The sequence below is a fragment of the Bactrocera tryoni genome, chromosome 2, assembly GCF_016617805.1.
Source record: "Bactrocera tryoni isolate S06 chromosome 2, CSIRO_BtryS06_freeze2, whole genome shotgun sequence".
NCBI lineage: Eukaryota > Metazoa > Arthropoda > Insecta > Diptera > Tephritidae > Bactrocera > Bactrocera tryoni.
In genome coordinates, this window is record NC_052500.1 from 27,527,045 (window position 1) to 27,548,350 (window position 21,306).

A 21,306-nucleotide genomic window follows, 5' to 3' on the forward strand; every position below is an offset into this window, starting at 1 on the left:
TTCTCTTTTTTAAGCTGGGGTCGTTGGCCCGAAATTCTCGAATTAGGCCAATTTAAGCGCGGCTGGCGTGAAATGGACGTTGAAGACTGCGCCAGAATAATTGTAAGTACCACTTATATACATAATTTTCACTTGCAACAATTGAAAACATCGTATTCTCTTGCAGCTGCTTTATTGCTTGCAAGTGTATAAGGGTGATGAGAAAATCAAGAATTTCATTTGGGATCTAATAACACCGACTGAGGATGGTGAAGTGCAGAAGATCAGCAGGGATCATAGTGGCCTACATAATTTGGTGCCACGAGGTAGGAATGCAAAAGGTATGGTAAAAGATACAAACACGCACTCTAACTGCACGGACGTAGTTAATGCGCGCACGCACGCTCAAACCCCGTAAATTTAACAAAACAGAAATCGTAATACTTGTATGTACGTTGTCACAAGCTGAGATGGGCTGCTCCTTACATATTACCTTATGGCAGAGTAAAGCACAATAGACGCTTATGTCGCAAAAGGAAGCGGTGTCCTAAACTTTAATTGCTCACTCGAAATGCATAAAAATGCAGTAATTAGCGTAATTTATATAAGATTCACTTGAAATTAAGTAAACTTTTTTACTTCTTTGCGTACGAATGGACAAATAGCCATATCCTCATATGAACGTTAAACTTTCAAAACTGCTTTATACTTTGCCTTAGCATTTAATACTTACAATTCAATTCAATTAACGTAAACGTAAACTCTATTGGGTGTTTTTAAAAGATGTGCGTGTATTGTCTCTTTAGCATTGTATGTAGTCTATAAATATGCTCAATAAATATAAAAAAATAAATGCTTGAAATATAGTCCTATATTGTAGTAGTATTGTAATTTAGACATACACAACATATATATGCACTTATATACACATACACACATACATATGTAGCGTATTTATTTATTTTTGAAAAGTCGCAGATTTATAGCTACAACTCATTTATATTTACGCACATTTAAACACTTTGTAAAGCAATGCATACACATACAAACATACATGTCAAAAGTTGTAATGTACCCGCATTATACATAACCTAAAAATCTGCGACACATTCAATGTAAATAATTTAATTATATTTAGTACTACATATAAACTGTAAATATACATACTATACTTAACTTAACTGATGTGAATAATCTTTGTAAGTTTTCAGCTAAAAGCATAGTATTTGTTTTTTTTTTTTGTTTTTGTTTTATTACAACTTGAGTTGCCTTCAGTATTAATATGGAATTGCTACTCGTTGCAGGTCGTAATGGTGGCAAGGCACAAAAAGAGCTGGCAAATGCAGCTGCTGCGGCTGCTAGCGCCACGCCAACCAACAAAACGGAGGCTGATAAGGATGCGGGCGCCAGCACGAGCGCCGCCACATCGGCAACCGCATCACCGACCAATGCCACTTTATCGCCGTCAAGTGTAACCACACCGATTTCGACTTCGAATCCCAATGCCAGCGCTAGTCAAAATGCGCTCACCGATCCGAATCACTGGAGTAAGCAGGAGAAATTCGATGCCGATGCGTTTTTGGAATGTGCTTATAAGAAGCACTTGAGCAGACACGCGAATAAGTGAGTCGTGTGGAATCGAAAACTTTTTTGCCCAAATTACAATGGAATTTTTCACACTAATGTCAAATCTATCTCACTCTTTTTCTCTCTTTCTTTAATAACACAAACGCATTCTTGTGCGAACTTTTCAACACTTTAACGATATTTTCGGTGCACATTTTTAAATAATTTTATTAAATTTTTTTTTTAAATTTTTTTTCATAATTTTTTCTAATAATTTTTTTTAGATAATATTTTTTTAATAATTTAAAAAAAAGTTTAAATTTTATTAAATTAATTTTTTTATTAATTATTTCAAATTTTATAATTTTTTATATTTTTTTTATATATTTTAATTTTTTTTATATTTTTTTTTATATATTTTTATATTTTTAATATTTTTTAACTATTTTTTTTATTTAGACTAATTTTTTTGTTTTTTGCATTTTTTTTAATTTTTTTAAATTTTTTTAATTTTTTTAAATTTTTCACAAAAATTTTTTTTTAATTTTTTTTTTTTTAATTTTTATTAATTTTTTTCCAAATTTTTTTTTCAATTTTTTTTACGAAATATTTAATATTTTGTTATCCATTGTTTTATTGTTTTGTTTACTTTATTACTTTACATTGCCTATATTTTCAGAGTACTTTTGCGCGTGCGTATGCTCTATTACATTCAACATGAGGTTATCGGCGACCTAGTGCAGCAAATCAAAGATAACACACCCGTCAGGTAACAGAAAATTCTAAGCAAATGTTTTCACCAACCATTTTCGTATGGCATAACTTTCTATTTTACCTTTCATATCATTTGATAATGGTTTATTTTTTAGTTTTTCTTTTACACGTAATTATTTACTGAAATGTATATTAGCAACTTTAATTTGAATTTCATTCACATTGTTTGTTTCATTGTTTCTCTGCCGGTACGTTACAGCTTAGTGTTGCCACATTTTGCAATGGCAACCATTTTAATGTACTAATCTGCTGCTGCTTCTGTTTTCACTATCACTTGACTGACTAATATGAACGCTTTTCGGTTAAATGCTAATTGAAATTTATTTATTTATAACTTTGCTACATAAGGGGTTAGGTGTAGTCAGAGGTATGAAAAGATTAAAATTTTAATTTATTATTTTTGTAGGTAAATTATTTTATTTAAAATTTTTATAAAAGTAAAAACATCAATATTTACTTCACTAGAGAAAAAATTTCCCAAAATAAAAATGAACAATTTGAAAAGTTGTTGTTGTTATAGCGGCAGAATTCTGTCGAGTTGACAGTCCTTGGCCGGATAAAAGTCCGAGTCCGTTCCGAATACGTAGATCCGACTGTCGTGGGAACGGAATAATTTGAAAAGTATTGACTGTTGGTGTTGATTCAGCTCCAACCGAAGCTCACTGCGGTGACCATCACTAATCATCGGAAATTCATCTAAAATTAAAGTGGCAGAAAATTTTTTTTATTTTTATTTAAATAGATTATCTAATCTGGAGGTTATTTTTTTTCTTTAATAAAAAAAGGCGGCCTCAGTAAAAATGTTTCCATATTTTCTAAAAAAAACGAAAATTTATAAAAAAAAAAATCGAAATTTAAGAACCCTTCGATCGGGTACTAGTTTTTCATGTTTTCAAAAAAAAAAGGTATAAATTTCATATTTCTAATAACTCGAAAAGTTTTTGTCAGATTTACTGCAAGCTTTCCAAGAATATTTTTCTAAGGTATTCTACTTAAGGAATATTAAAAAAAATTATAATTTTATAAGTAGTGGCTGTTTGTGTTGATCAATTTCCCACCGAAGTTCAATGCTCACTGATTTTTTCTAAGCTAAGCTAAAAAACTTTCAAATCTAAGCTCATGCGCTAGTTTAAAAAATTTAAAAGTTTACTTAATTGCGTATTTTGGTAACAAAATATGTTTTTTGTTTTGAAAATTCTGACTACACCTGACCCCATAATTAATATTATTTATACATAATAATTATTATTTTTCGTTTTAAGTATTATTAAATGTACTGTTACTAAAGCATTGCCATTTGTTGCCAAAAACAAACCAAATATCAAACAAAAAAAGTATTGCTTACGAAACTAATGTGCTACACCACAAATCACTAATTGGCCTAACCTCAAAAATCATTAGCAATTAACAAAATCTGCTTTTTGGAAACTGTGCCTAAATCCGCGTGGTGTAGTATATGCTAAAAACCTCTAACTTCCTTTTTCTACCGTTAAACATTCATATATATATGTGTGTAATTATGATTTTCAGTTACCGCCATTAATGAAAAAAAAATCAGTATTATGCCATAAACTCGAATGAACTTAACATTATTCTCGGTGTTCTCACATTCAATTGCTCTTCATTATTAATTGTCTTATCTGTGTCTCTTCCATAAGTTCAGTATTCATATTTGCTGTGATTTATATGCATTTACGAAGTTGTTTAGCCCTGTAATATATATATGATACCACTACTCTCATCACTTGAATTGCTATTAAAAAAAAAAAACAAAAAATAAAATTCAGAGCTAATTAATTCAATCGCTTACATACCTAAATACATATGTACATACCATACATAGCTTATCAGTTTGATCGTTAAATTAGTCCATCATTAACTGAAACAATAAACTTCTTTATTCAACGTATACAAATCCATCGTGTAGCTATCGCGCCTTCTCTCACACAGAAAATAACACAAAAAGGTAATATGATGAAAAGCGTAATAGTTAATAAATAAAAACACAAAATAAATAAATAAAATGAGAATTGGAGGTTATATACATAAATATGACAGGCGAACAGGGAATTCGAGGCTACTCTCACAGTGTTGTTTAATTAATTTTTGAGATTTCTAATGAGTTTGAGAAATTCCAAATTTTTTATGCTAAATGCCAAAAAAGTTTCTACATTTAATTTTAATGACTTTCGAAATTTAATTAAGCGCATTATATTGAAATTCTGGTGAACTATTTGGATTGGTAGTGCTTTTAGTTGATTTACACGCATTTTCGAACTTTACGTAGTATACAATTGGCTTTGAACTCTTTGATTGTTTTCAAAAATCTTGTTTTTTTAATTTTGTAATAAGTTATTTAAAAGCTTTTTTTTTAGTTTTCGTGCAGTTATTTTTTCTTTTGCAAAATTTTTATTATTTTTTTCTTTACCAAAACCACACACACACGTATTATTTATAATTACAACAAAATTTATGTTATATACTATGTAGCGAGCTCCCCATTCGCCCGCCCGCAACGCCCGATCAAGTGCCAGCATCATGGTGGAATCCCGCATGCTGTGATAAGAGTCTTTTGGTCGGAACATACAAGCATGGATGTGAAATGTACCGTCAAATACGCGCCGACCCGAACTTGTGTTTCGTGAGTCATGTTGGCGCCGGTGATGATACGGCCGTAACGAATTTGCCGACGTAAGTGCCAAAAACGTTATATAACTACTAACCACAGATTGTACGAGTACTATATACAAAATCGTGCATTCACTACTAACCACAATATCGCTAAAATAATATGTAGTTATAAATATTTTACTGAGCTCGTGTATAAACTTAATAATTATAATTCAGAATTTAATCAAACAAAAAATCCACTAAGTATATGTAATTGCATGAATATGTCCGGAATTTGTTAAATAACTTTGCTTATCCAAATTGTTGCATACATTTAGGGTCGCCTAAACATGAAGCGTGAATTTGTAGTATACATTTAGGGTCGCCTAAACATGAAGCGTGAATTTGTAGTATACATTTAGGGTTTTACATGTAAAGCGTACTTTTGTAGCATACATTTAGGGTTTTACGCGTAAAGCCTACCTTTGTAGCATACATTTAGGGGTTTACGTGTAAAGCGTACCTTTTTATCATACATATTGGCGCCGAAAAGGAAACACACTTCCATTAAATATCAGTTTTGTAGCATACATTTAGGTGCTCAAACTTGTAGCGTACTTTCATGAATTATTACTTTTGTAGCATATTTTAGGCGTTTGAACGTTCAGGGTACTTACCTTAATTATCACTTTTTACGGTTTGTTAAGCAAAAGACATAAGTTATAAGTTATTTTCAAATCTCATATCCAAAAGCTTCGCAAAATGTTTGAAAAATCTTTAATGGGTTTCTGTGGACTTCACAAACTTCAAAAATCGTTGTGTATATATATTTACATTTTCAAAAATATATTTTGAACTTTCGATATTAGATTTTTTATACTCATGAATCATTGAAAATGATTAATATTTATTTTTGAAAATTTCGAATAAATCATATTTGATTTTCACGCCACTTAAACCAAAAATATCAACTACCAAGGATCAGCATCAAAAGATTCCATTTTTCAAATCATAACTTGAACTTCAACGAAGCATATCGACCGTTATATAGATGATATTACAAACATGTCTTACAGCAATCATTTTTATATAATTAAATATACATACATATATAAATAAACATACAGATATGTCTTACAAAAATCAATTTCTCAATTCCGATACCATTTACTGAAATTCGAACTCGATCGAACTCGATGTAAACTCTTTTTGTACCCAAAACTCTTGATGTGGTTCCAAGTGTTAAGCATGCCTTAAATGTACAAATACTCATTATTCATAACAGTATACATATATACATTTATTAATAATTCATATTTTTCATACTTATAAATAAAAAATAATAATTTTCCAACGAAACTAACCTAAGTCGCCATTTATTTTAACGCAACAGGAACGAAGACGATGCAAACTCCAAACACGAGGATGCCGAAGAGATTGACGACGATGGCACCGCGACCAAAGACTCTGATTCCACCAAACTAACGGCTGGTGACAACAAAGACTCACTCGATCCCGAGCGTCCCAGTTCATCGGGTAAGAGCAAAAAACGGGCGAAAAGCGAAGCCGCTGACGCTGGTAGTGTTGGTGTCGTCGCTGCGAACACTGTGGCTACTGTCGACGGCACCGCCGACGCAACTAATAAGGCGCAAACAAATGAAAACGAAAGTGAACAATCTAAAGAATCTGATGAAAATCAGACAATTAAAGAAAATATTGAGAATTCGGAGAAGAAGAAAGAAAAATCAGAAACAAAAGAACAAATTACAAATGAAACCAATGATGCTGATGCCTCCGTTGAGAATGTTGAAAATGAATCGACAACACTGGCAACCGATGGTGTTTCGTCATCCACCACCACCACCATCGCAACTGAGACAGCAACCACAACAACAAACGAAGCACCAGTTGCGATGGACACAGACGATACAGCAGTCGATGGCAAATCGGAGACCACCACGGTTGCCACTGTTGGTGGAGATTCAACTTCAACTGATACAACGGCGCCCTCAACATCAACATCGGCATCACCCGCCGATAATAGCGGCACTGAAGCCGCCGCAACGGCTAAGATTGACAGTGCTTGTGAAATGACGACAGAAAATGATATTGAAACGCCGGTCGGTGCTGTCGATAGTGCAACAGCCACCAACACAAACGCTACCGCCATTGAATCCACTGCAAGCAGCAGTAGCACTACAGCTAATGCTTCCATTACCATAACCACACCCACTTCTAATACAAATAATGAACAAACGCAAAATGACACTCTTAATTCGACCACCGTAGGCTTAGATGAAGAAGAAAGTGTTGCAAGTAGTTATCCACCGACGACAATGGCAGTGGAAGATGCCACCATGTGGCCATCCATGCAAGATTTGAATACGCGCTTGAGGCGTGTCATAACAGCCTATCAGCGTAATTATAAGAAAGAAGAATTGAAACAACAACAAAAAGCCAAGGTAAGTGCCACATTTTCCATAATACGTCTCATATACCATTGCATTTATACATAGTGCTCTATGTGTGTCCTCATACAACTCGCTCAATTGAGGCGAGTCAAACTCATATACTTTTATAACGAGAAAGAGTACTAAAAGAATCTCAAGAAATGTGTGTCCTTCTAAAAATATGGTAAAAAGCAGATTCTAACGAAAGTTGCACACTTAAAAATATATATTCACTTTTGGGTATGTCTATCCTTACTCAATTGTAGCTTAACTATTGTGTCGATATTTTTGTCTAAATTGGGTAGTACTCTTTTGGATTTGGCTGTAAATGTTTTTAGTTAGTTAATAAATTTATTTTTGAACAGTGTATATGATGAAACGCAGTTCCACGCAATTAGGTGTAGGCATTAAAAGGAAGACGGAGAAGCCAAGAAGCGGATTTTCTTCAAATTTCAAGAAAACTTATTGTACCGATTTACGTTATTTTTTTAATAAAAACCAAAAAGCTTTCTTTCTCTAGTTCGAAAAGTTGAAAAATTGTCTTGCATGAGAATTTGCAAAATAGAATAACAACCGAATTAAACTTATAAAAATATTTATATATTGAAAATATGATATTTTTTTTTATATTTATTGGGTCCATTACTATATTCGTGCGTATTTTTTTTTTTATTTTGAACGTTTATTAAAAAAAAAAAGTACAATTATATTATATCTTCAACATTTTCCCAACTTGCTGGCAATTAGTTGTGGCTTCCATGCCAAAAGAACTGAATAAGTATATTTAAAGCTAATTTTTCACACCCTGTTCTGATGTGAACTGTATTCCTGAGAGAGCGTTCTGCGAATTCCGGAAGAAATGGTAGTGAAAAGAGTCAAGATCTGGACTATAAGGTGTGTGAAGCACCACTTCTCAACCGCTGTTTCCCCCAAATAGTTTTTAACCGGTTTTGGGACATGAGGTCGTGCGTTTTCAAGGTGAAAAATTATTGCCTTGTGTCTAGTCTCAAATTCCGGGCGTTTTTTTTGGCAACCGTTCACTTCAATAGAACTTCAATTTGATGAGTTCCTCTTCGTATGCATCATATCGTTAATAGTTTCACCCGGTTTTAGAAGCTCTTAATAGAGCACGCTCTTAAGATCCCAAGAAATACAAAGTATCATTTTCGCGTCATGTTTGTCCAACTTTGCCGTTGACTTGAGTGTTTGGCAAGATTTCAAATATGATTTCGCATTTACTGTTGTCGCAATTTTTCATCAACAGTCTTAATTCAAAGAAAAAATTACTACTTTTTATGGCGTTCAAGCAGCATTCCAGACACGCAAGTCGTTTTTCAACATCTTTTCGCTTCAATTCATGTGCCACTCGATTTCCTTGCCTTGGAATGATTGCGGATCCGACTGCATTTAAATATTATGAAAATCTGCTTGAGTAACTCTAAAAAGTTCTGTGTGTCTTCACTTCTTGTGTTTGGCAACAATCTTCATCGAGTAATGCTTCCAGTTCCTCATCTTTCAATTTTTTTGGCAGCCCAGGATGCTTTTCGTTTTCCAAGCTAAAATTATCACTTTTAAATCGTACAAACCACTTTTGACACGTTCGCTCAGCTGGAGCATATTCACAATTTTCCACCAAAATACGATGATTATAGCTGATCTTTTCTTCATATAATGTGGATGAATTCAAAAATAATATAGCCTTAGGTCTTCTTCATATGATGGGGAAGACTTCTTCACAAAAAACTTCGATATACATATGTATTTGCGTGAAAAAAGTTATTTTTGTTTACACTTTTAATGAATGACATACTGAAAAAGCCGCACAATGACAGTAGCTTTCCAACGCATTTTTGACATATTGGAATAATGGAATAATAATTATACGAATATATGTATGTAGTTATAGACCCAATATTGAAAAAAAATATAAATAATATTTCTTAAAAATACTTAAAAAATTATACGTAATTATATAAAAGATTATTATAAAAAATATATTTTCATAACCTCAATTTGCTTTTGAAGCATTCGTATTATTTTATATTTTTAAAACAAAAAATCGGAGAAACTTTTGGACAAAATAAAGTAATGAGTACAACTAATTGCGTGAAACTGCCAAACGTCTGTAGTTTATATTATCTCAGTATTTACTTGGTTTTTTAGTTTATGTACTCAAACGCGTATTTTAGACTTTATAAAAGTATTTTTAAAATATATAATATTTTTAAATTATAAAAAGACATAAAAAAATATTTTTAAAGATATAAAACCATTGCAAACAAAGAATGGAAAGGTATAAATTTAAAGCTGTATAAAATAGGTTAAAAATCGTCTGAAAAATTAACTTTTCAAACAAAACATTGGCATGTACATATATACAAATAAATATCATATACCCATAAGTATAGAAGTGTGCCCCTCCAAAAAACAAAAAAAAAATGAATGAAATAATCAACCATCAACCGCATTTAATGTCTCTCAACATCTCCATCATTAAAGTGAAATTAAGATACGTTGAAATTGCATTGTCCAAATTGCCAACACCTTTCTTTCTTTCTTTATCGTATATGAAAATATATAGCTGCAAGCGTTGGTCTCATCCACACCGCCATTATCGGTGCCCACTACGCCAACTCTACAATCCATGCAAATGCAGATGCAAAATGCTGCTGCCACTGCTGCTGGCGGCGTCGGTGTCGGCAGTGGTGCCGCCACAGGAGCACCACCATCCCACCAACAACAAGCAAACACCATCGAACCGGGCAATCGTAGCCTACAAGCGTTGATACAACAGAATACGAATGTCCTTAGCGGCAACGGCAATGCTGGTGTTGGCGGCCGACAAACACCACAACAGTTATCAACAGGTGCCAGCACATCAGCCGCCGCAGCGGCCGCAGCTGCAGCTGCAAATGGCGGCAACTCGAATGTCGTTAATGTACCGAATATTGGTCAAGGCATGACAACAAGTGGTGTTGGTGGTGGTCAACATTTGGCTCAATCGTTGCAACATTCACAGCTAAATACATCGCAGGCACAACAGCAACAGTCGCAACAGCATCAGCTGCAACAACAACAACAACAAACGATTGGTCACCAACAGCAACAGCACCAGCAACAACAACAGCAGCAGCAGCAGGCAGCAGCAACAGCCGCTACGGTTGCAGCACAGATGCCAACTGCCGCCGATATTGGATTAATGTTGAGCTTATTAAATACGACCGATGTCAGTCAGTTGGCTAATTTGGATCTGAATAAACTGGCCATGTATTTGGTTAGTATGAACAATGTAATGATCGCCAATTTTTCTCAATATTTTTTATTAAATATTAAGACATACAACCACAAAACATCCACTTACAATGCCCTAAAACAAATTCACCTTTTACTCACCCCGCCCTCACATTCGCTAAATAAATACATACGTTTATATCCTATATACTATAGTATATAAGCTCTCGAACAATTTCGTGGTGCTAAGGTTATGCAACTAAAACTAATTGCTTGGCATAAAAGTGCATATTTTATTATATTTTAAATTAAGTATTTACTTATATATTATATATAATATTATATAATTTTTAGTGACATTATTTTAATTTCGTCTCCTTGCCACAAAATAGCGTTTGCAAAACAGTTGGATTTGTTCAAAGATGACAAGAACAGGGTGTGTCATATGCTTTTACACCTACATTTCTTGCTCCTCACTAGGCAGTATTAGACGTGTTTTGTTACTAAAGTTTAAAAAAAATGTGATTTTTTCCAAACAAGTGAAGTGATTTTCAACAACAAAATTTTTTTTTGCGATACGCATTTTCCGCAAAATTTCGTTTCTCTGCTTTTATTAACCTTGAATTAAAAGATTTATTTTTTTTTATTTAATTGGAAAATTTTAAGTGTAAAAAACAACATTTCAGCCAATCTTATATATTATACATTTTAATTAATCCAAACATATTAATTTTTTAACTATGCATGTTATATATTTTTGTTTTTATTGTATTTAATATTTTTACTCTACTAACACATATTTTAAACAAAGTATCTTTATTTGAATAGATAAATTTTGTACCTCTAGGAAACTTATCTAAAATGTTGACAGCTGTCAGTTCTGACATTTGAAAACATTCAAGCACTCAACGTTGATTTCGTAAAAATTAGTGAAGTCAAGTTTATGTGGTATATTCCACATTTAACTCGGTATTATTATTTTTTATCGATTTTTGCGATTAATATAAATATTTTTTCGCTTTAACGTAATAGTTTGAGACATTTTTCATGCTATTGCTGATTTGCTATTGCTAGTGTAACGTCTACACCTGTTGTTAAATTATTACAGTACTGACATCTTTCATTTCTGTGACATACATTTCTACCGTTTCCCCACCAGTTTTCCATAAAGTTCTTTTTCAAGATAACCCCACGCAGATAACTTTGTTGAAGCACTTAAAACTGTAATCAGACATTAAGCAAATTAGAAAAGATAGAAAATTTTAGTTGCATTGTATTTTAGGTTATTTTATTGAAAAACACCGAGGTGCGGATTCCTTGTATAGAATGATCATCAATACATTCGAGAAAACATTCCATTGACTTAAAAATATTTGATGAATATGCCATTTATTGGCTTTGAAATCTCCACATTTCGGAATCACCCTGACAAAATGAACGATAAAATACATTATTTGTATGGAAAATTATTTATTATTTGACAAGATATCTGCACGCCAATTAGAATGATAATTTTTCAAGGCAACGGTACATTCTCCGAAGATATTGTTCAATTCGAACTACTATATAATTTAGCTGTCATACAAACTAATCAGTCAAAATTCAGTTCTTGTACGGAATTTTTGTTGTTGACAAGATATCTGCACGACGTTTGGCATGGTTTATTCATCAAGGCCACGGTACAAGATATTTTTCAGATCGGTTACCATACGAACTGACCGATGAAATCTCGATACATGTCTTTTTTTTTACCCTTTCATGATATTGGAATTGTACCTTGGAAGATTATTTTAGCCGAAGTAAGCATTATTTTTGGTTTTGAAAAAATTCAAATCTCTAAATTCATCTAAATATTCTTACACATTAAATTTCATCTTATGTGAATTTCATGCGTCACTCCATAAAGAAATTGTCTTAAAACAATTATGCAAATACCCCAAGTATCTGAGTAATTTTGCTCTCTATTTTATTTTTACATATATGTATATCTATGTACATGCGAACTTCACATATCTTATATACAAACATATACATATGTACATTAAAAGAAAGGTACACATTTTAATTTCGTTATTTATAATTATTCATTTCACCAGTTCCTATATGCGAACATCATACATGTGAATATGTACCTACATACATACATATGTATGAATATATGTGTGTGTGTGTTTGCAGCTGTGTGTTGATCATTCCAATACGTTTATAGCGTGTACTTTCGAATGGGAAAGCATCATTTGAATTAATATGAGATTACACAATTTTATTGGAGATGTGCTGTGTGTAACGTCTCCAGAGCATTTAATTATCTCATTTATACAAATAACACAAAAAAACAACAACAATGTCGTACATGACTACAGTTTAACCGGCTTTGAGTAATTTTCTGTCTTAAAAACCGGTTTTCATAGTTTCTTCACTTCAATAATGTATTTTATTAGTATTTCATTGAACGTGTGTATAATCAACCAAATAACGGATACTGTGTAGAGCAACAAATAAATGGTGCTAATTGTCACCAATGAGAGGCAAATTAAAGTCATTTAAATTGTAATAATTTCGCGCTAATAAAACGTTAGAAAGCAGTGAAAAGAATCAACCGCAAGCAGCTAATCCTAAAATAGAAATGCGCTAAGCTAATTTCAATCATTTTGATACATATTTGGCAGTAGAATTTGCATACAAAAAAAAAACTTATTTGTAAAATTTGTTTAGAATTTGAGAGGAAATATTCAGAAGTCAAATTTTCTTGTGTTGACGCTCCAATAACGCCTCCGCCTGGTCGCCTCGCATGCGTGTTACATAAGCTATGGTGATTTTCATTGATTGGCATATTACCACTACTCCACTCTCATTTTGGTGGAACAGTTCAGTTTGTAAAACGGGCTCGTTCGCTTCCCACACAAAAACCAACCCCTAATTCACAATGCTTGCTGCCAATAATTATAAAAGAGATTTCACATCGGCACATAGTAGATGTACAAGTATGAAATCGAACATTGGAAAACAAAGCCAACGAAAAAAATAAAATGAAATGAAAATAAGAAATATATCAACGGCTTTGTGACGCTCGGCAGCCACAGTCCATACATATGTACATATGTATATTTGTGTGTAGGTGTCGGCAGAAGGAGTCAAAATATGTGTATGAGTACTCTCAATTTAGAGAATTTATTGCTTACGACGGCAAGTGGCACTTTCTATCTAACAGTAACAGCCATCTTACATACATACAAGTAGCGTAGTATAATATTTGCTCGACATACATACATACGCATATGTACACATTTATACAATTTTCTTGATATTACTTATTCCGGTGATTGTTTTTGTACCTTTTGTTGTTGTTGTTGTGTTATTGTGGGTTACACCTTTTCTCCGAGTCATTTAGACAATCAGACATTTGGGCAATAAAACAGTGTATAATAGTCAATAAGCAAGCAAGTAAGCGAGTAAGCAAGCCACAACAACAACAACAACGGCAGCAATCGCAGTAGCGACTTTGGCGTTGGCGATGACGCTGACAGCAGTGTCGTGGTAAATACAATGCAAACATCGCCGCCGCAGCTCATTGGCAACCGGCCATTTTAAACATCATCGCTCGCATGAACATTCATAGCGAAGCGGCGACAAAAGTCGAAAGCGCAGCAGAGCGGCATTGATGCGCTTTACACCATGTACCTACGTACAGTGTGTTGTGCTGTGTGCGCCGCCGTTGGCTTTGTTCCTTGGACGATTGTCGGTTGTCGGGTGTCAATTATGTAGTGATTGGTTGGATAGTGTGGCTAAACACCTACTGTACTTCGGCTGCGAAAACCACCACGAAAACTGATTAGAGCATTCGAGTGCGCAGCTGGGCTGGTTAGTGGGCTGACTAACTACTATATCGAGGTTTTGGGCTTGGTGTGCTAAGCGGCGCACAAGTAATAGCTTTGCTGTCTTTTTTTTGTTTGTTTCCTAAAAGGTTTTTGTCCCAAAAATGTAAATTTCTTATGGCGACTATTTTACAGTTTTGCGTGGCACGGCTGTCATGTTGACGTCGACAACCCAATATAGATTTTTAATGCATATTTACATGTATAAATATATTGTTTGTATGTTTCGCGTATATTGATCCACTTCTCCAATTTCTAATATGCTAATTGTAGTAATTTCATATCGGAATTGACATCATCACACAAGTCACTAACCAAATATGCATTATTCTCATGACTTTTCGATAATCGTTGTTTCTATGACTGCTTGTAGCTGGCTCTTCGGCTGAATGTCTTCGGTTACAGTGGCCTAACGCTAAAATAAACCACACTAAACTCGGCTATAACCGAGTAAGCGGTGTCTACGCCAATAAAGAAGAAGAATCAAGTCGTGTATTAAGAATATGTACAAATTTTGTTTCACCTTGTCTATTATTATAGGTTTGTTAAGCAATAGATAAGACTTGGGTTCCGTACGGTTCCCATCACTGTCGGGTCTATGTAAACGAAACGGACCCGGTTTTTTTTATACGGTCAAGGACAGTAAACTCGTCACAACTCCGCCGCTACAACAACAACAATAACAAGTCGGGTTCTCTTCGTTCCCACCTTAGTCGGTTTTTTTGGCACCAAAATGGTGCCGAATTTTAATGCGTCCAAAACTCTTAACTCGGTGGACTTTTTACAGCAATAAAATTGACCTTGACCCCTGTTCCTCCACTCCGGCCCTATTGAATTTTCGTCTTGAAAAAACTCGAATTTTATTGGTATCATTATTTTATAGAGCCCTCCTCCTTATAGATTCCATTTGTCGAATAATATTCAGACGCACTCATGGCTGTAGAGAGCAAACAGTGACCCGGGAATGATTATAGTGAATTGTTGAAACTTGCACAAAATTTTTAGCATAACACCGGGTCCCCATGAGAACTCTGGGCCAGAGAGAAATTGTCCACGATCTTCCCTTGTCTCTCGTTCAGTGATCGCACGCCACAAATTTAAATATTTTTACTACAGTGTGTAACTTTTAAATACCAACTCTTTTATATGCTGTCCAATATAGCGTGACAACACTGTACTTATATGCATATTCTTTCTTTTATGTCTCATTTTTTTTATTATTTGACAAGTATAGGTACTTACATTCCAACTATTTATTTGTATCTACTACATTATGTGTTCGCTTTATTTGTGTCAATGTACATTTTGCTGTTGTTGGCATTTGCTTGTGCTAGAATTCGTTTGGATTGCTCAAGCGTAGAGCGGAAGATCATAAATCGAACATTTAATTATTGCTAGAGCTGTGTGGTATCTAGCTTACATACAGATGTGTGTGTATGTGTGTGTTAGTCTGTTAAAAAATGTATGTGTATGTAAGTACACATACTATATATTCATACCTCCATTTACGAGTGCTCGTAAGCACTTATTTATTTAAGATTGAATATTTTTGTACACAATTTGTTTGTTTGCTAATTAAGAGCTTTTCGAACTCTAGTACGGTATTATCTATTCTTATCTACACATTTAAATTAAGTGTATGGCAGTACGTGGACAAGTCTAGAGAGCAAGTAGATAGAGCATTTTGCAAAACATTTTAAGAAAATTATGAAAAAAAATTTTGTCTTGTCTCTAAACCGATTATCTCTATTCGTCGTAAGCAGACATTTAGCACGTGCTACTGATTACAATCCAACGCAAGAATTAGAATGAATATTGAGGGTATTCAGATTTCAACATTCGGTATTACCTTCGCCTTCTAAAGATTTTCGAACTCGCCAATTGGTTATTGCTATTATTAGGGGGGTTCTCTGATTGTAAAAATATGTTCAGATTTTTTATGTTACGAGGGTTACTTTAGATGTATAGAATTTGGCTTGATTTTATGCGAAATGTGCGGTATTTTTTATTGAAAGAATATTTGTTTGAAGACAGAGTGTAATCCGAATTGTTTGTTTCAAAAATGTAATCTAAAATTCAGTATATTTATATAATATTAGTATATATATTTTTTAATATATATTTAAAAAATTTAATCTAAAACGTTTTTATTGGTATTCCTTTTAAATATTTGGCGTTGAATCCGAACTGTTTAAATTTTCGCAGAATGTTCTGAAATATATTTTCATTCAAAAACCAAAAAAAAAATCAATTTTTTAATTCATCGTGTATAAGCAGTTACAAAATATTTTAGCGTTTCACAAAAAAAATAGTTAACCCTAATGTAAAGTAATTGTAATTTTTGACAGCTAAAGTCGCTAAGCTGTCATTTGAAAATATCTTCAACTATGAAACAAAACATTTTTGTAACGTTTTTTTTTAATCCTTCCAAACCGCATAATATTTGTCAAAAACACCAACTAATTTCGATTTCGAAAATGCTCAGCACTGAAATGTAGAACAGCCCTGATTTTTAAATGTTTGCAGTTAAGCAAACAAATGTCGTACCCATCGTTTTTTGTCCCGCTCGTCCTTTCCATAATGACTTTTTTCATGCATACATACATACAAACATATGCATAAGCACATTACTCCTCATAACTATTACTTATTCGCTTATTTGGCATACGATACGTATTAACGCGTTTGTAAATTTTAACTTCCTTGCCATTGCTACTCCTTTGCGCCTGTATTTGTGCTCTTCCAACTTTCTCAGGGTCAACACTTGCCATACAATACAATAATAATATACCTATGTTATATGTATGTACATACATATGTATGTAATATAATGCCTTAACTGTGGCGCTCTCATTGCGACTTGGCCACATTTATTGTGCACGAATAGGCATTATTGGTGGGTACACCACTCACTTGTCTACCGCTTGTACGTAAATATTGTACTTTGTATCTCTGTTACTCCTATGCTGCCACACTTGGCTGAATGGCTGGATGGCTGACTGGCTGGGCATTGCTGATGGCTATGGCGGTGGCGGCATCTGCATCTCCACCACATCAGCATCATCATCTGTATCGGCGTCGGCGACAAAATAATGCAGACAGCAGAAGAAAAGCAACAATAATAATAATAATATATAAAACGACAATAACAACAACAACAGCAATTGTAAGCATAGCTAGAGCGTAGCTATAGCCATCAGCCATCATCAACGCTCAATTCTGCAGTCAAAGCAGCAGCAGTAACAGCAGCTAGCAGCTATCCTATCCCTTTGTATCAACGAGGGCAATTTTAAAATGTATTTTCGCTTATATTCTCCATTTTCGTAGCTCATTTTTTATTCGTTTGTTTGTCTGTTTGTTTGTACGCTTGCTTTGTGTTTGTTACTGCTGCTGCTGTTACTCTGGCTGCATTATCCTATAGGTCGATTTCAGTACACACTCACTGTTCCATGCCGTTCACCATACTGCCCTGGCCTGGTCTGGTCTGGTCTGGTCTGCTCTGCTCGGTTCTGTTCGGTTTCAATTCTTCTGCAGGCTTCAATGCGTATTACCGGCTGCTTGCTACTCTCATCGCATTCACTTGAATTTGATGATATGTGGTATTATTTACGTGTAGTATCTGAATGGTGTGTGCTCTGTGGTGAGGTGTATTATTTCGCCGTGCGGTGAATGTGTATGCGAAGACGAAGGTGAAGTTAAATGTTGATTTACATGTTTCGACCGTTTAATTTCGTTCGTTTTTCGCTGTCTTTGCTGGCTGTCGCCTGCACTAGCGGCGTCGTCATCAGCATTTTGTTTGCTCGCTGCATTGCTTTGGGTACTTTCTTTGTATGGATGAACGCATATGTAGATACATACATGTATGGTTACATATGTACACATATTATTATGGGTATTAATTTTCATTTATACTCGTCGACCGCCACTCATCGTAAACTACCTGACAGTCCAACTACACGCATGCACACGCATACGCACATGTGTGTGACGATTATTCTACCGCTACCTGCTTTTGGTTTGTCATTCAAACGCTATGCGATCGATGCAAACGCAAGGTAAATGAGATTATTAATAAGCGCAAAAATTGAACTAATTTATTTTTATTCGCCATATTGACATATGAATATGCAGACGTACATACATACATACATATGTGCAACTTTTTGAGCTTACAAAATGTTGTCAGCTTTACGCCCTTACATTATATCGATGAATATCCAATAATATACGTACATATGTACATATGTGTAAGTATGTATGTTTTTCTAAGCAGTTATTGCGAAAATGCTACAATCCTCAGTTTTAATACCTTCAAAACAAATGTATTCAGCCAATATGACTAAGTAACGGTTTAAATGTACAAATTCTGTTGCTTAGATCTTGTAAGTCGACCAATTTAGCGCTAGAAGTCAGCTTGAGACTCGTTCATGACGCTTGCGTACCAACAAACATACATTGTTGTGAAAAAAAATTGTTGTTTATGTGCTCATATAACCAAACTAAGCATTGGCTTAAATCTTTTCAATACTTCATTGCATAAGCTTAAATTTCTTTATTAATGTCTTGACATTCTGTATATTTCTTATATCTTTACTACTGTCACCTAAAAAAAAAAAATTAGCGCACTTGTAGGTATTCATAACAAGAATTCTGCAATTTATTATTAAAATGTCTGTATAAGTGTATGTATGTAAGTGAATGCGTGGCTAGTGCATACCCAGTAGGAATAATTAAGCGCTCAATTTGAAAAGCAACTTGAATGCGAACTGTCCCTTCATAACTCGCAACGAACTATCAAAGTGGCGAGGACAGTCGGATGGAAAAAATCGGAACGGATCCGGAATTGAAACGGTTCGACAAAATCGGAACGGATATGGATTTTTATTCGGCCAAGTACTGTCAACTGTCAGCATACCACCAAATTACTTGAGGAATGTTTTCTGCCGTATAACAATAACAACATTAAAGCTTTATAGTAATGGTCAACAAATGCATCCTCTACTTTCCTGTCAAAAACACTCCAAAGAAGGTGCCGTAACTTTTATTTGATGAGCCGCAACTCCACAGGCAATAGCTAATTGCCAACCAACTGTCAAATATATTGCTATTGAGGTTGACACAATTTTTATTTTGACTAAATCATTTACGAAATAACATTGAGCAGGTGTGTTCGTGCTGGCGAAGCATATGTTTGACCTCTTGAACCGTTTATAGCATTGAAAGCCGGTAGCGTTAATTCAGTAGTTAGTGAAGATAACTCCGTTGCTAACTTCCATTTAAGCCTCAAAATTTTAGAGAATTAGCTGCATTTTCGTTGGCAACATTGTTAAAAATGACCAATTTTAATATATTGTGAATGAGCAACAAGCAACACTGACAGCTGTTTTTCAAATTTTCAATAAGAATACAAGAATATTTATGTTATGATTCAGTTTTAAAAATAACGTGTTGATATGGTTTTGTAAAAATTTGGTCAGCTTACTACCGCGATGTTTACCTTTTATCCATTTTCATTGAAAATATTATAAAAATGACAATCAGCTGTTTGAAACTCGCATAGCTGCCGTCTGTCACCTGCAAATTTGGATCTGATTAAGTGCGCAGTTAATCCGGATTAACGCTGCCGTCAGTCAAGGCTATTAGAAATTTTATGAGGGTGATAAATATTTATTAGGAGAATGCAAAAAGTAGAAATTCTACTATCTTTCTCGAGATTTTGCTAAATTAAAGCAATATGCAGTCTTCATTGGCAATATTGCTAGCAATAAAATTGATAAGCATGCAGTAATCGAGTCCAAGATCTATTGAATCAAGAACGGCTACTGTTCCGAACATACATATTTCACATTATCTTCCTCTCGAACTCTCTGAATGGTTATCTCATCTGATATTGTTATCAGACAACCGCAGAGAGAAAATTTCATTTCAAAATTGCCTAATCTGTCTAAAATAGTAATTTTGTAAGGAACTCATTATTTCCGGAGTTTTATATTTCAGTTTGAAGTCTGTAACCTTTACTAAAATCATTTAGAAAAACTTTGGTGTAATCTTCTTCATACTGATGTACTCAACCAACCTTTTTCCATATTTAATTATATTTGTGCGAAACCCCATTTAAATTTTTCGAAATTCAAAAACTACACCTATCTACTTTTCGAAATTCAAAACACTTCAAATATGTACATATGTATGTATACTTCCGACTAATGCATTAAACAACAACTCAGAGGAAATTCGATTAGTCCACAATATTTTGTCTACAGGGGTATCAACACACAAAAATCAATCTATTATTCTAAATTCAATTCCATACTCGAGTAGTGAGACGAAGAACTCGCGTGACTACTGTCGTGGATGCCACTTGTATCAGCCAAGTCAAGTGGGAGCGGCGGGCTTAAAACGGATACGATATTCTCACATCTGCTCTTCTTATCCACACACACGCGGCATATACGATTTGCGTATGTTTGTATGTATTTGCGTATAAGTGTGTGTATGCAGATGTGAAAGAGTACGTTTTTATACGTACATCCATCCAAGTGTCGCGCTCGGCTTGGAATTCTCCACAGCGGGGTTCTTGCGCATTTTCTTTGCCTTCTAGTGTCGCTGTCACATTGTGTAGTGTTATTGTTATTGTTGCATATGCATCGCCTATATGTGCGCTTCAAATGAGAGTACCCAACGCTTGTGCGTCTGTATGTATGCAATATTTATGTTAATTTTTATTAACGTAACACCACTTGTGCATACATACATACAAAGATACATTAATAGGTTTGTGTATACATCATCATGTCGTGCAAGAAACCAAAGAGCCAGCC

At 34.2% G+C, this 21,306-nt stretch overlaps 1 protein-coding gene across 12 annotated transcripts in view; it reads left to right on the forward strand.

The window, feature by feature from the left end:
- The window catches only part of LOC120767756 (serine-rich adhesin for platelets), a 75,396-nt gene that overhangs the window by 31,652 nt on the left and 22,438 nt on the right, over window positions 1–21,306 (forward strand). For 5 of the 12 annotated variants that reach the window (XM_040093972.1, XM_040093975.1, XM_040093973.1 and 2 more), the window contains exons 6-13: window positions 15–102; window positions 167–320; window positions 1,284–1,602; window positions 2,225–2,314; window positions 4,247–4,285; window positions 4,810–5,010; window positions 6,323–7,391; window positions 9,961–10,668. In XM_040093972.1, coding sequence (XP_039949906.1) covers window positions 15–102; window positions 167–320; window positions 1,284–1,602; window positions 2,225–2,314; window positions 4,247–4,285; window positions 4,810–5,010; window positions 6,323–7,391; window positions 9,961–10,668 — 2,668 coding nt within the window. The remainder of the gene's footprint in view (window positions 1–14; window positions 103–166; window positions 321–1,283; window positions 1,603–2,224; window positions 2,315–4,246; window positions 4,286–4,809; window positions 5,011–6,322; window positions 7,392–9,960; window positions 10,669–21,306) is intronic. The other 7 variants (XM_040093982.1, XM_040093978.1, XM_040093983.1 and 4 more) reach the window with 7 other exon arrangements.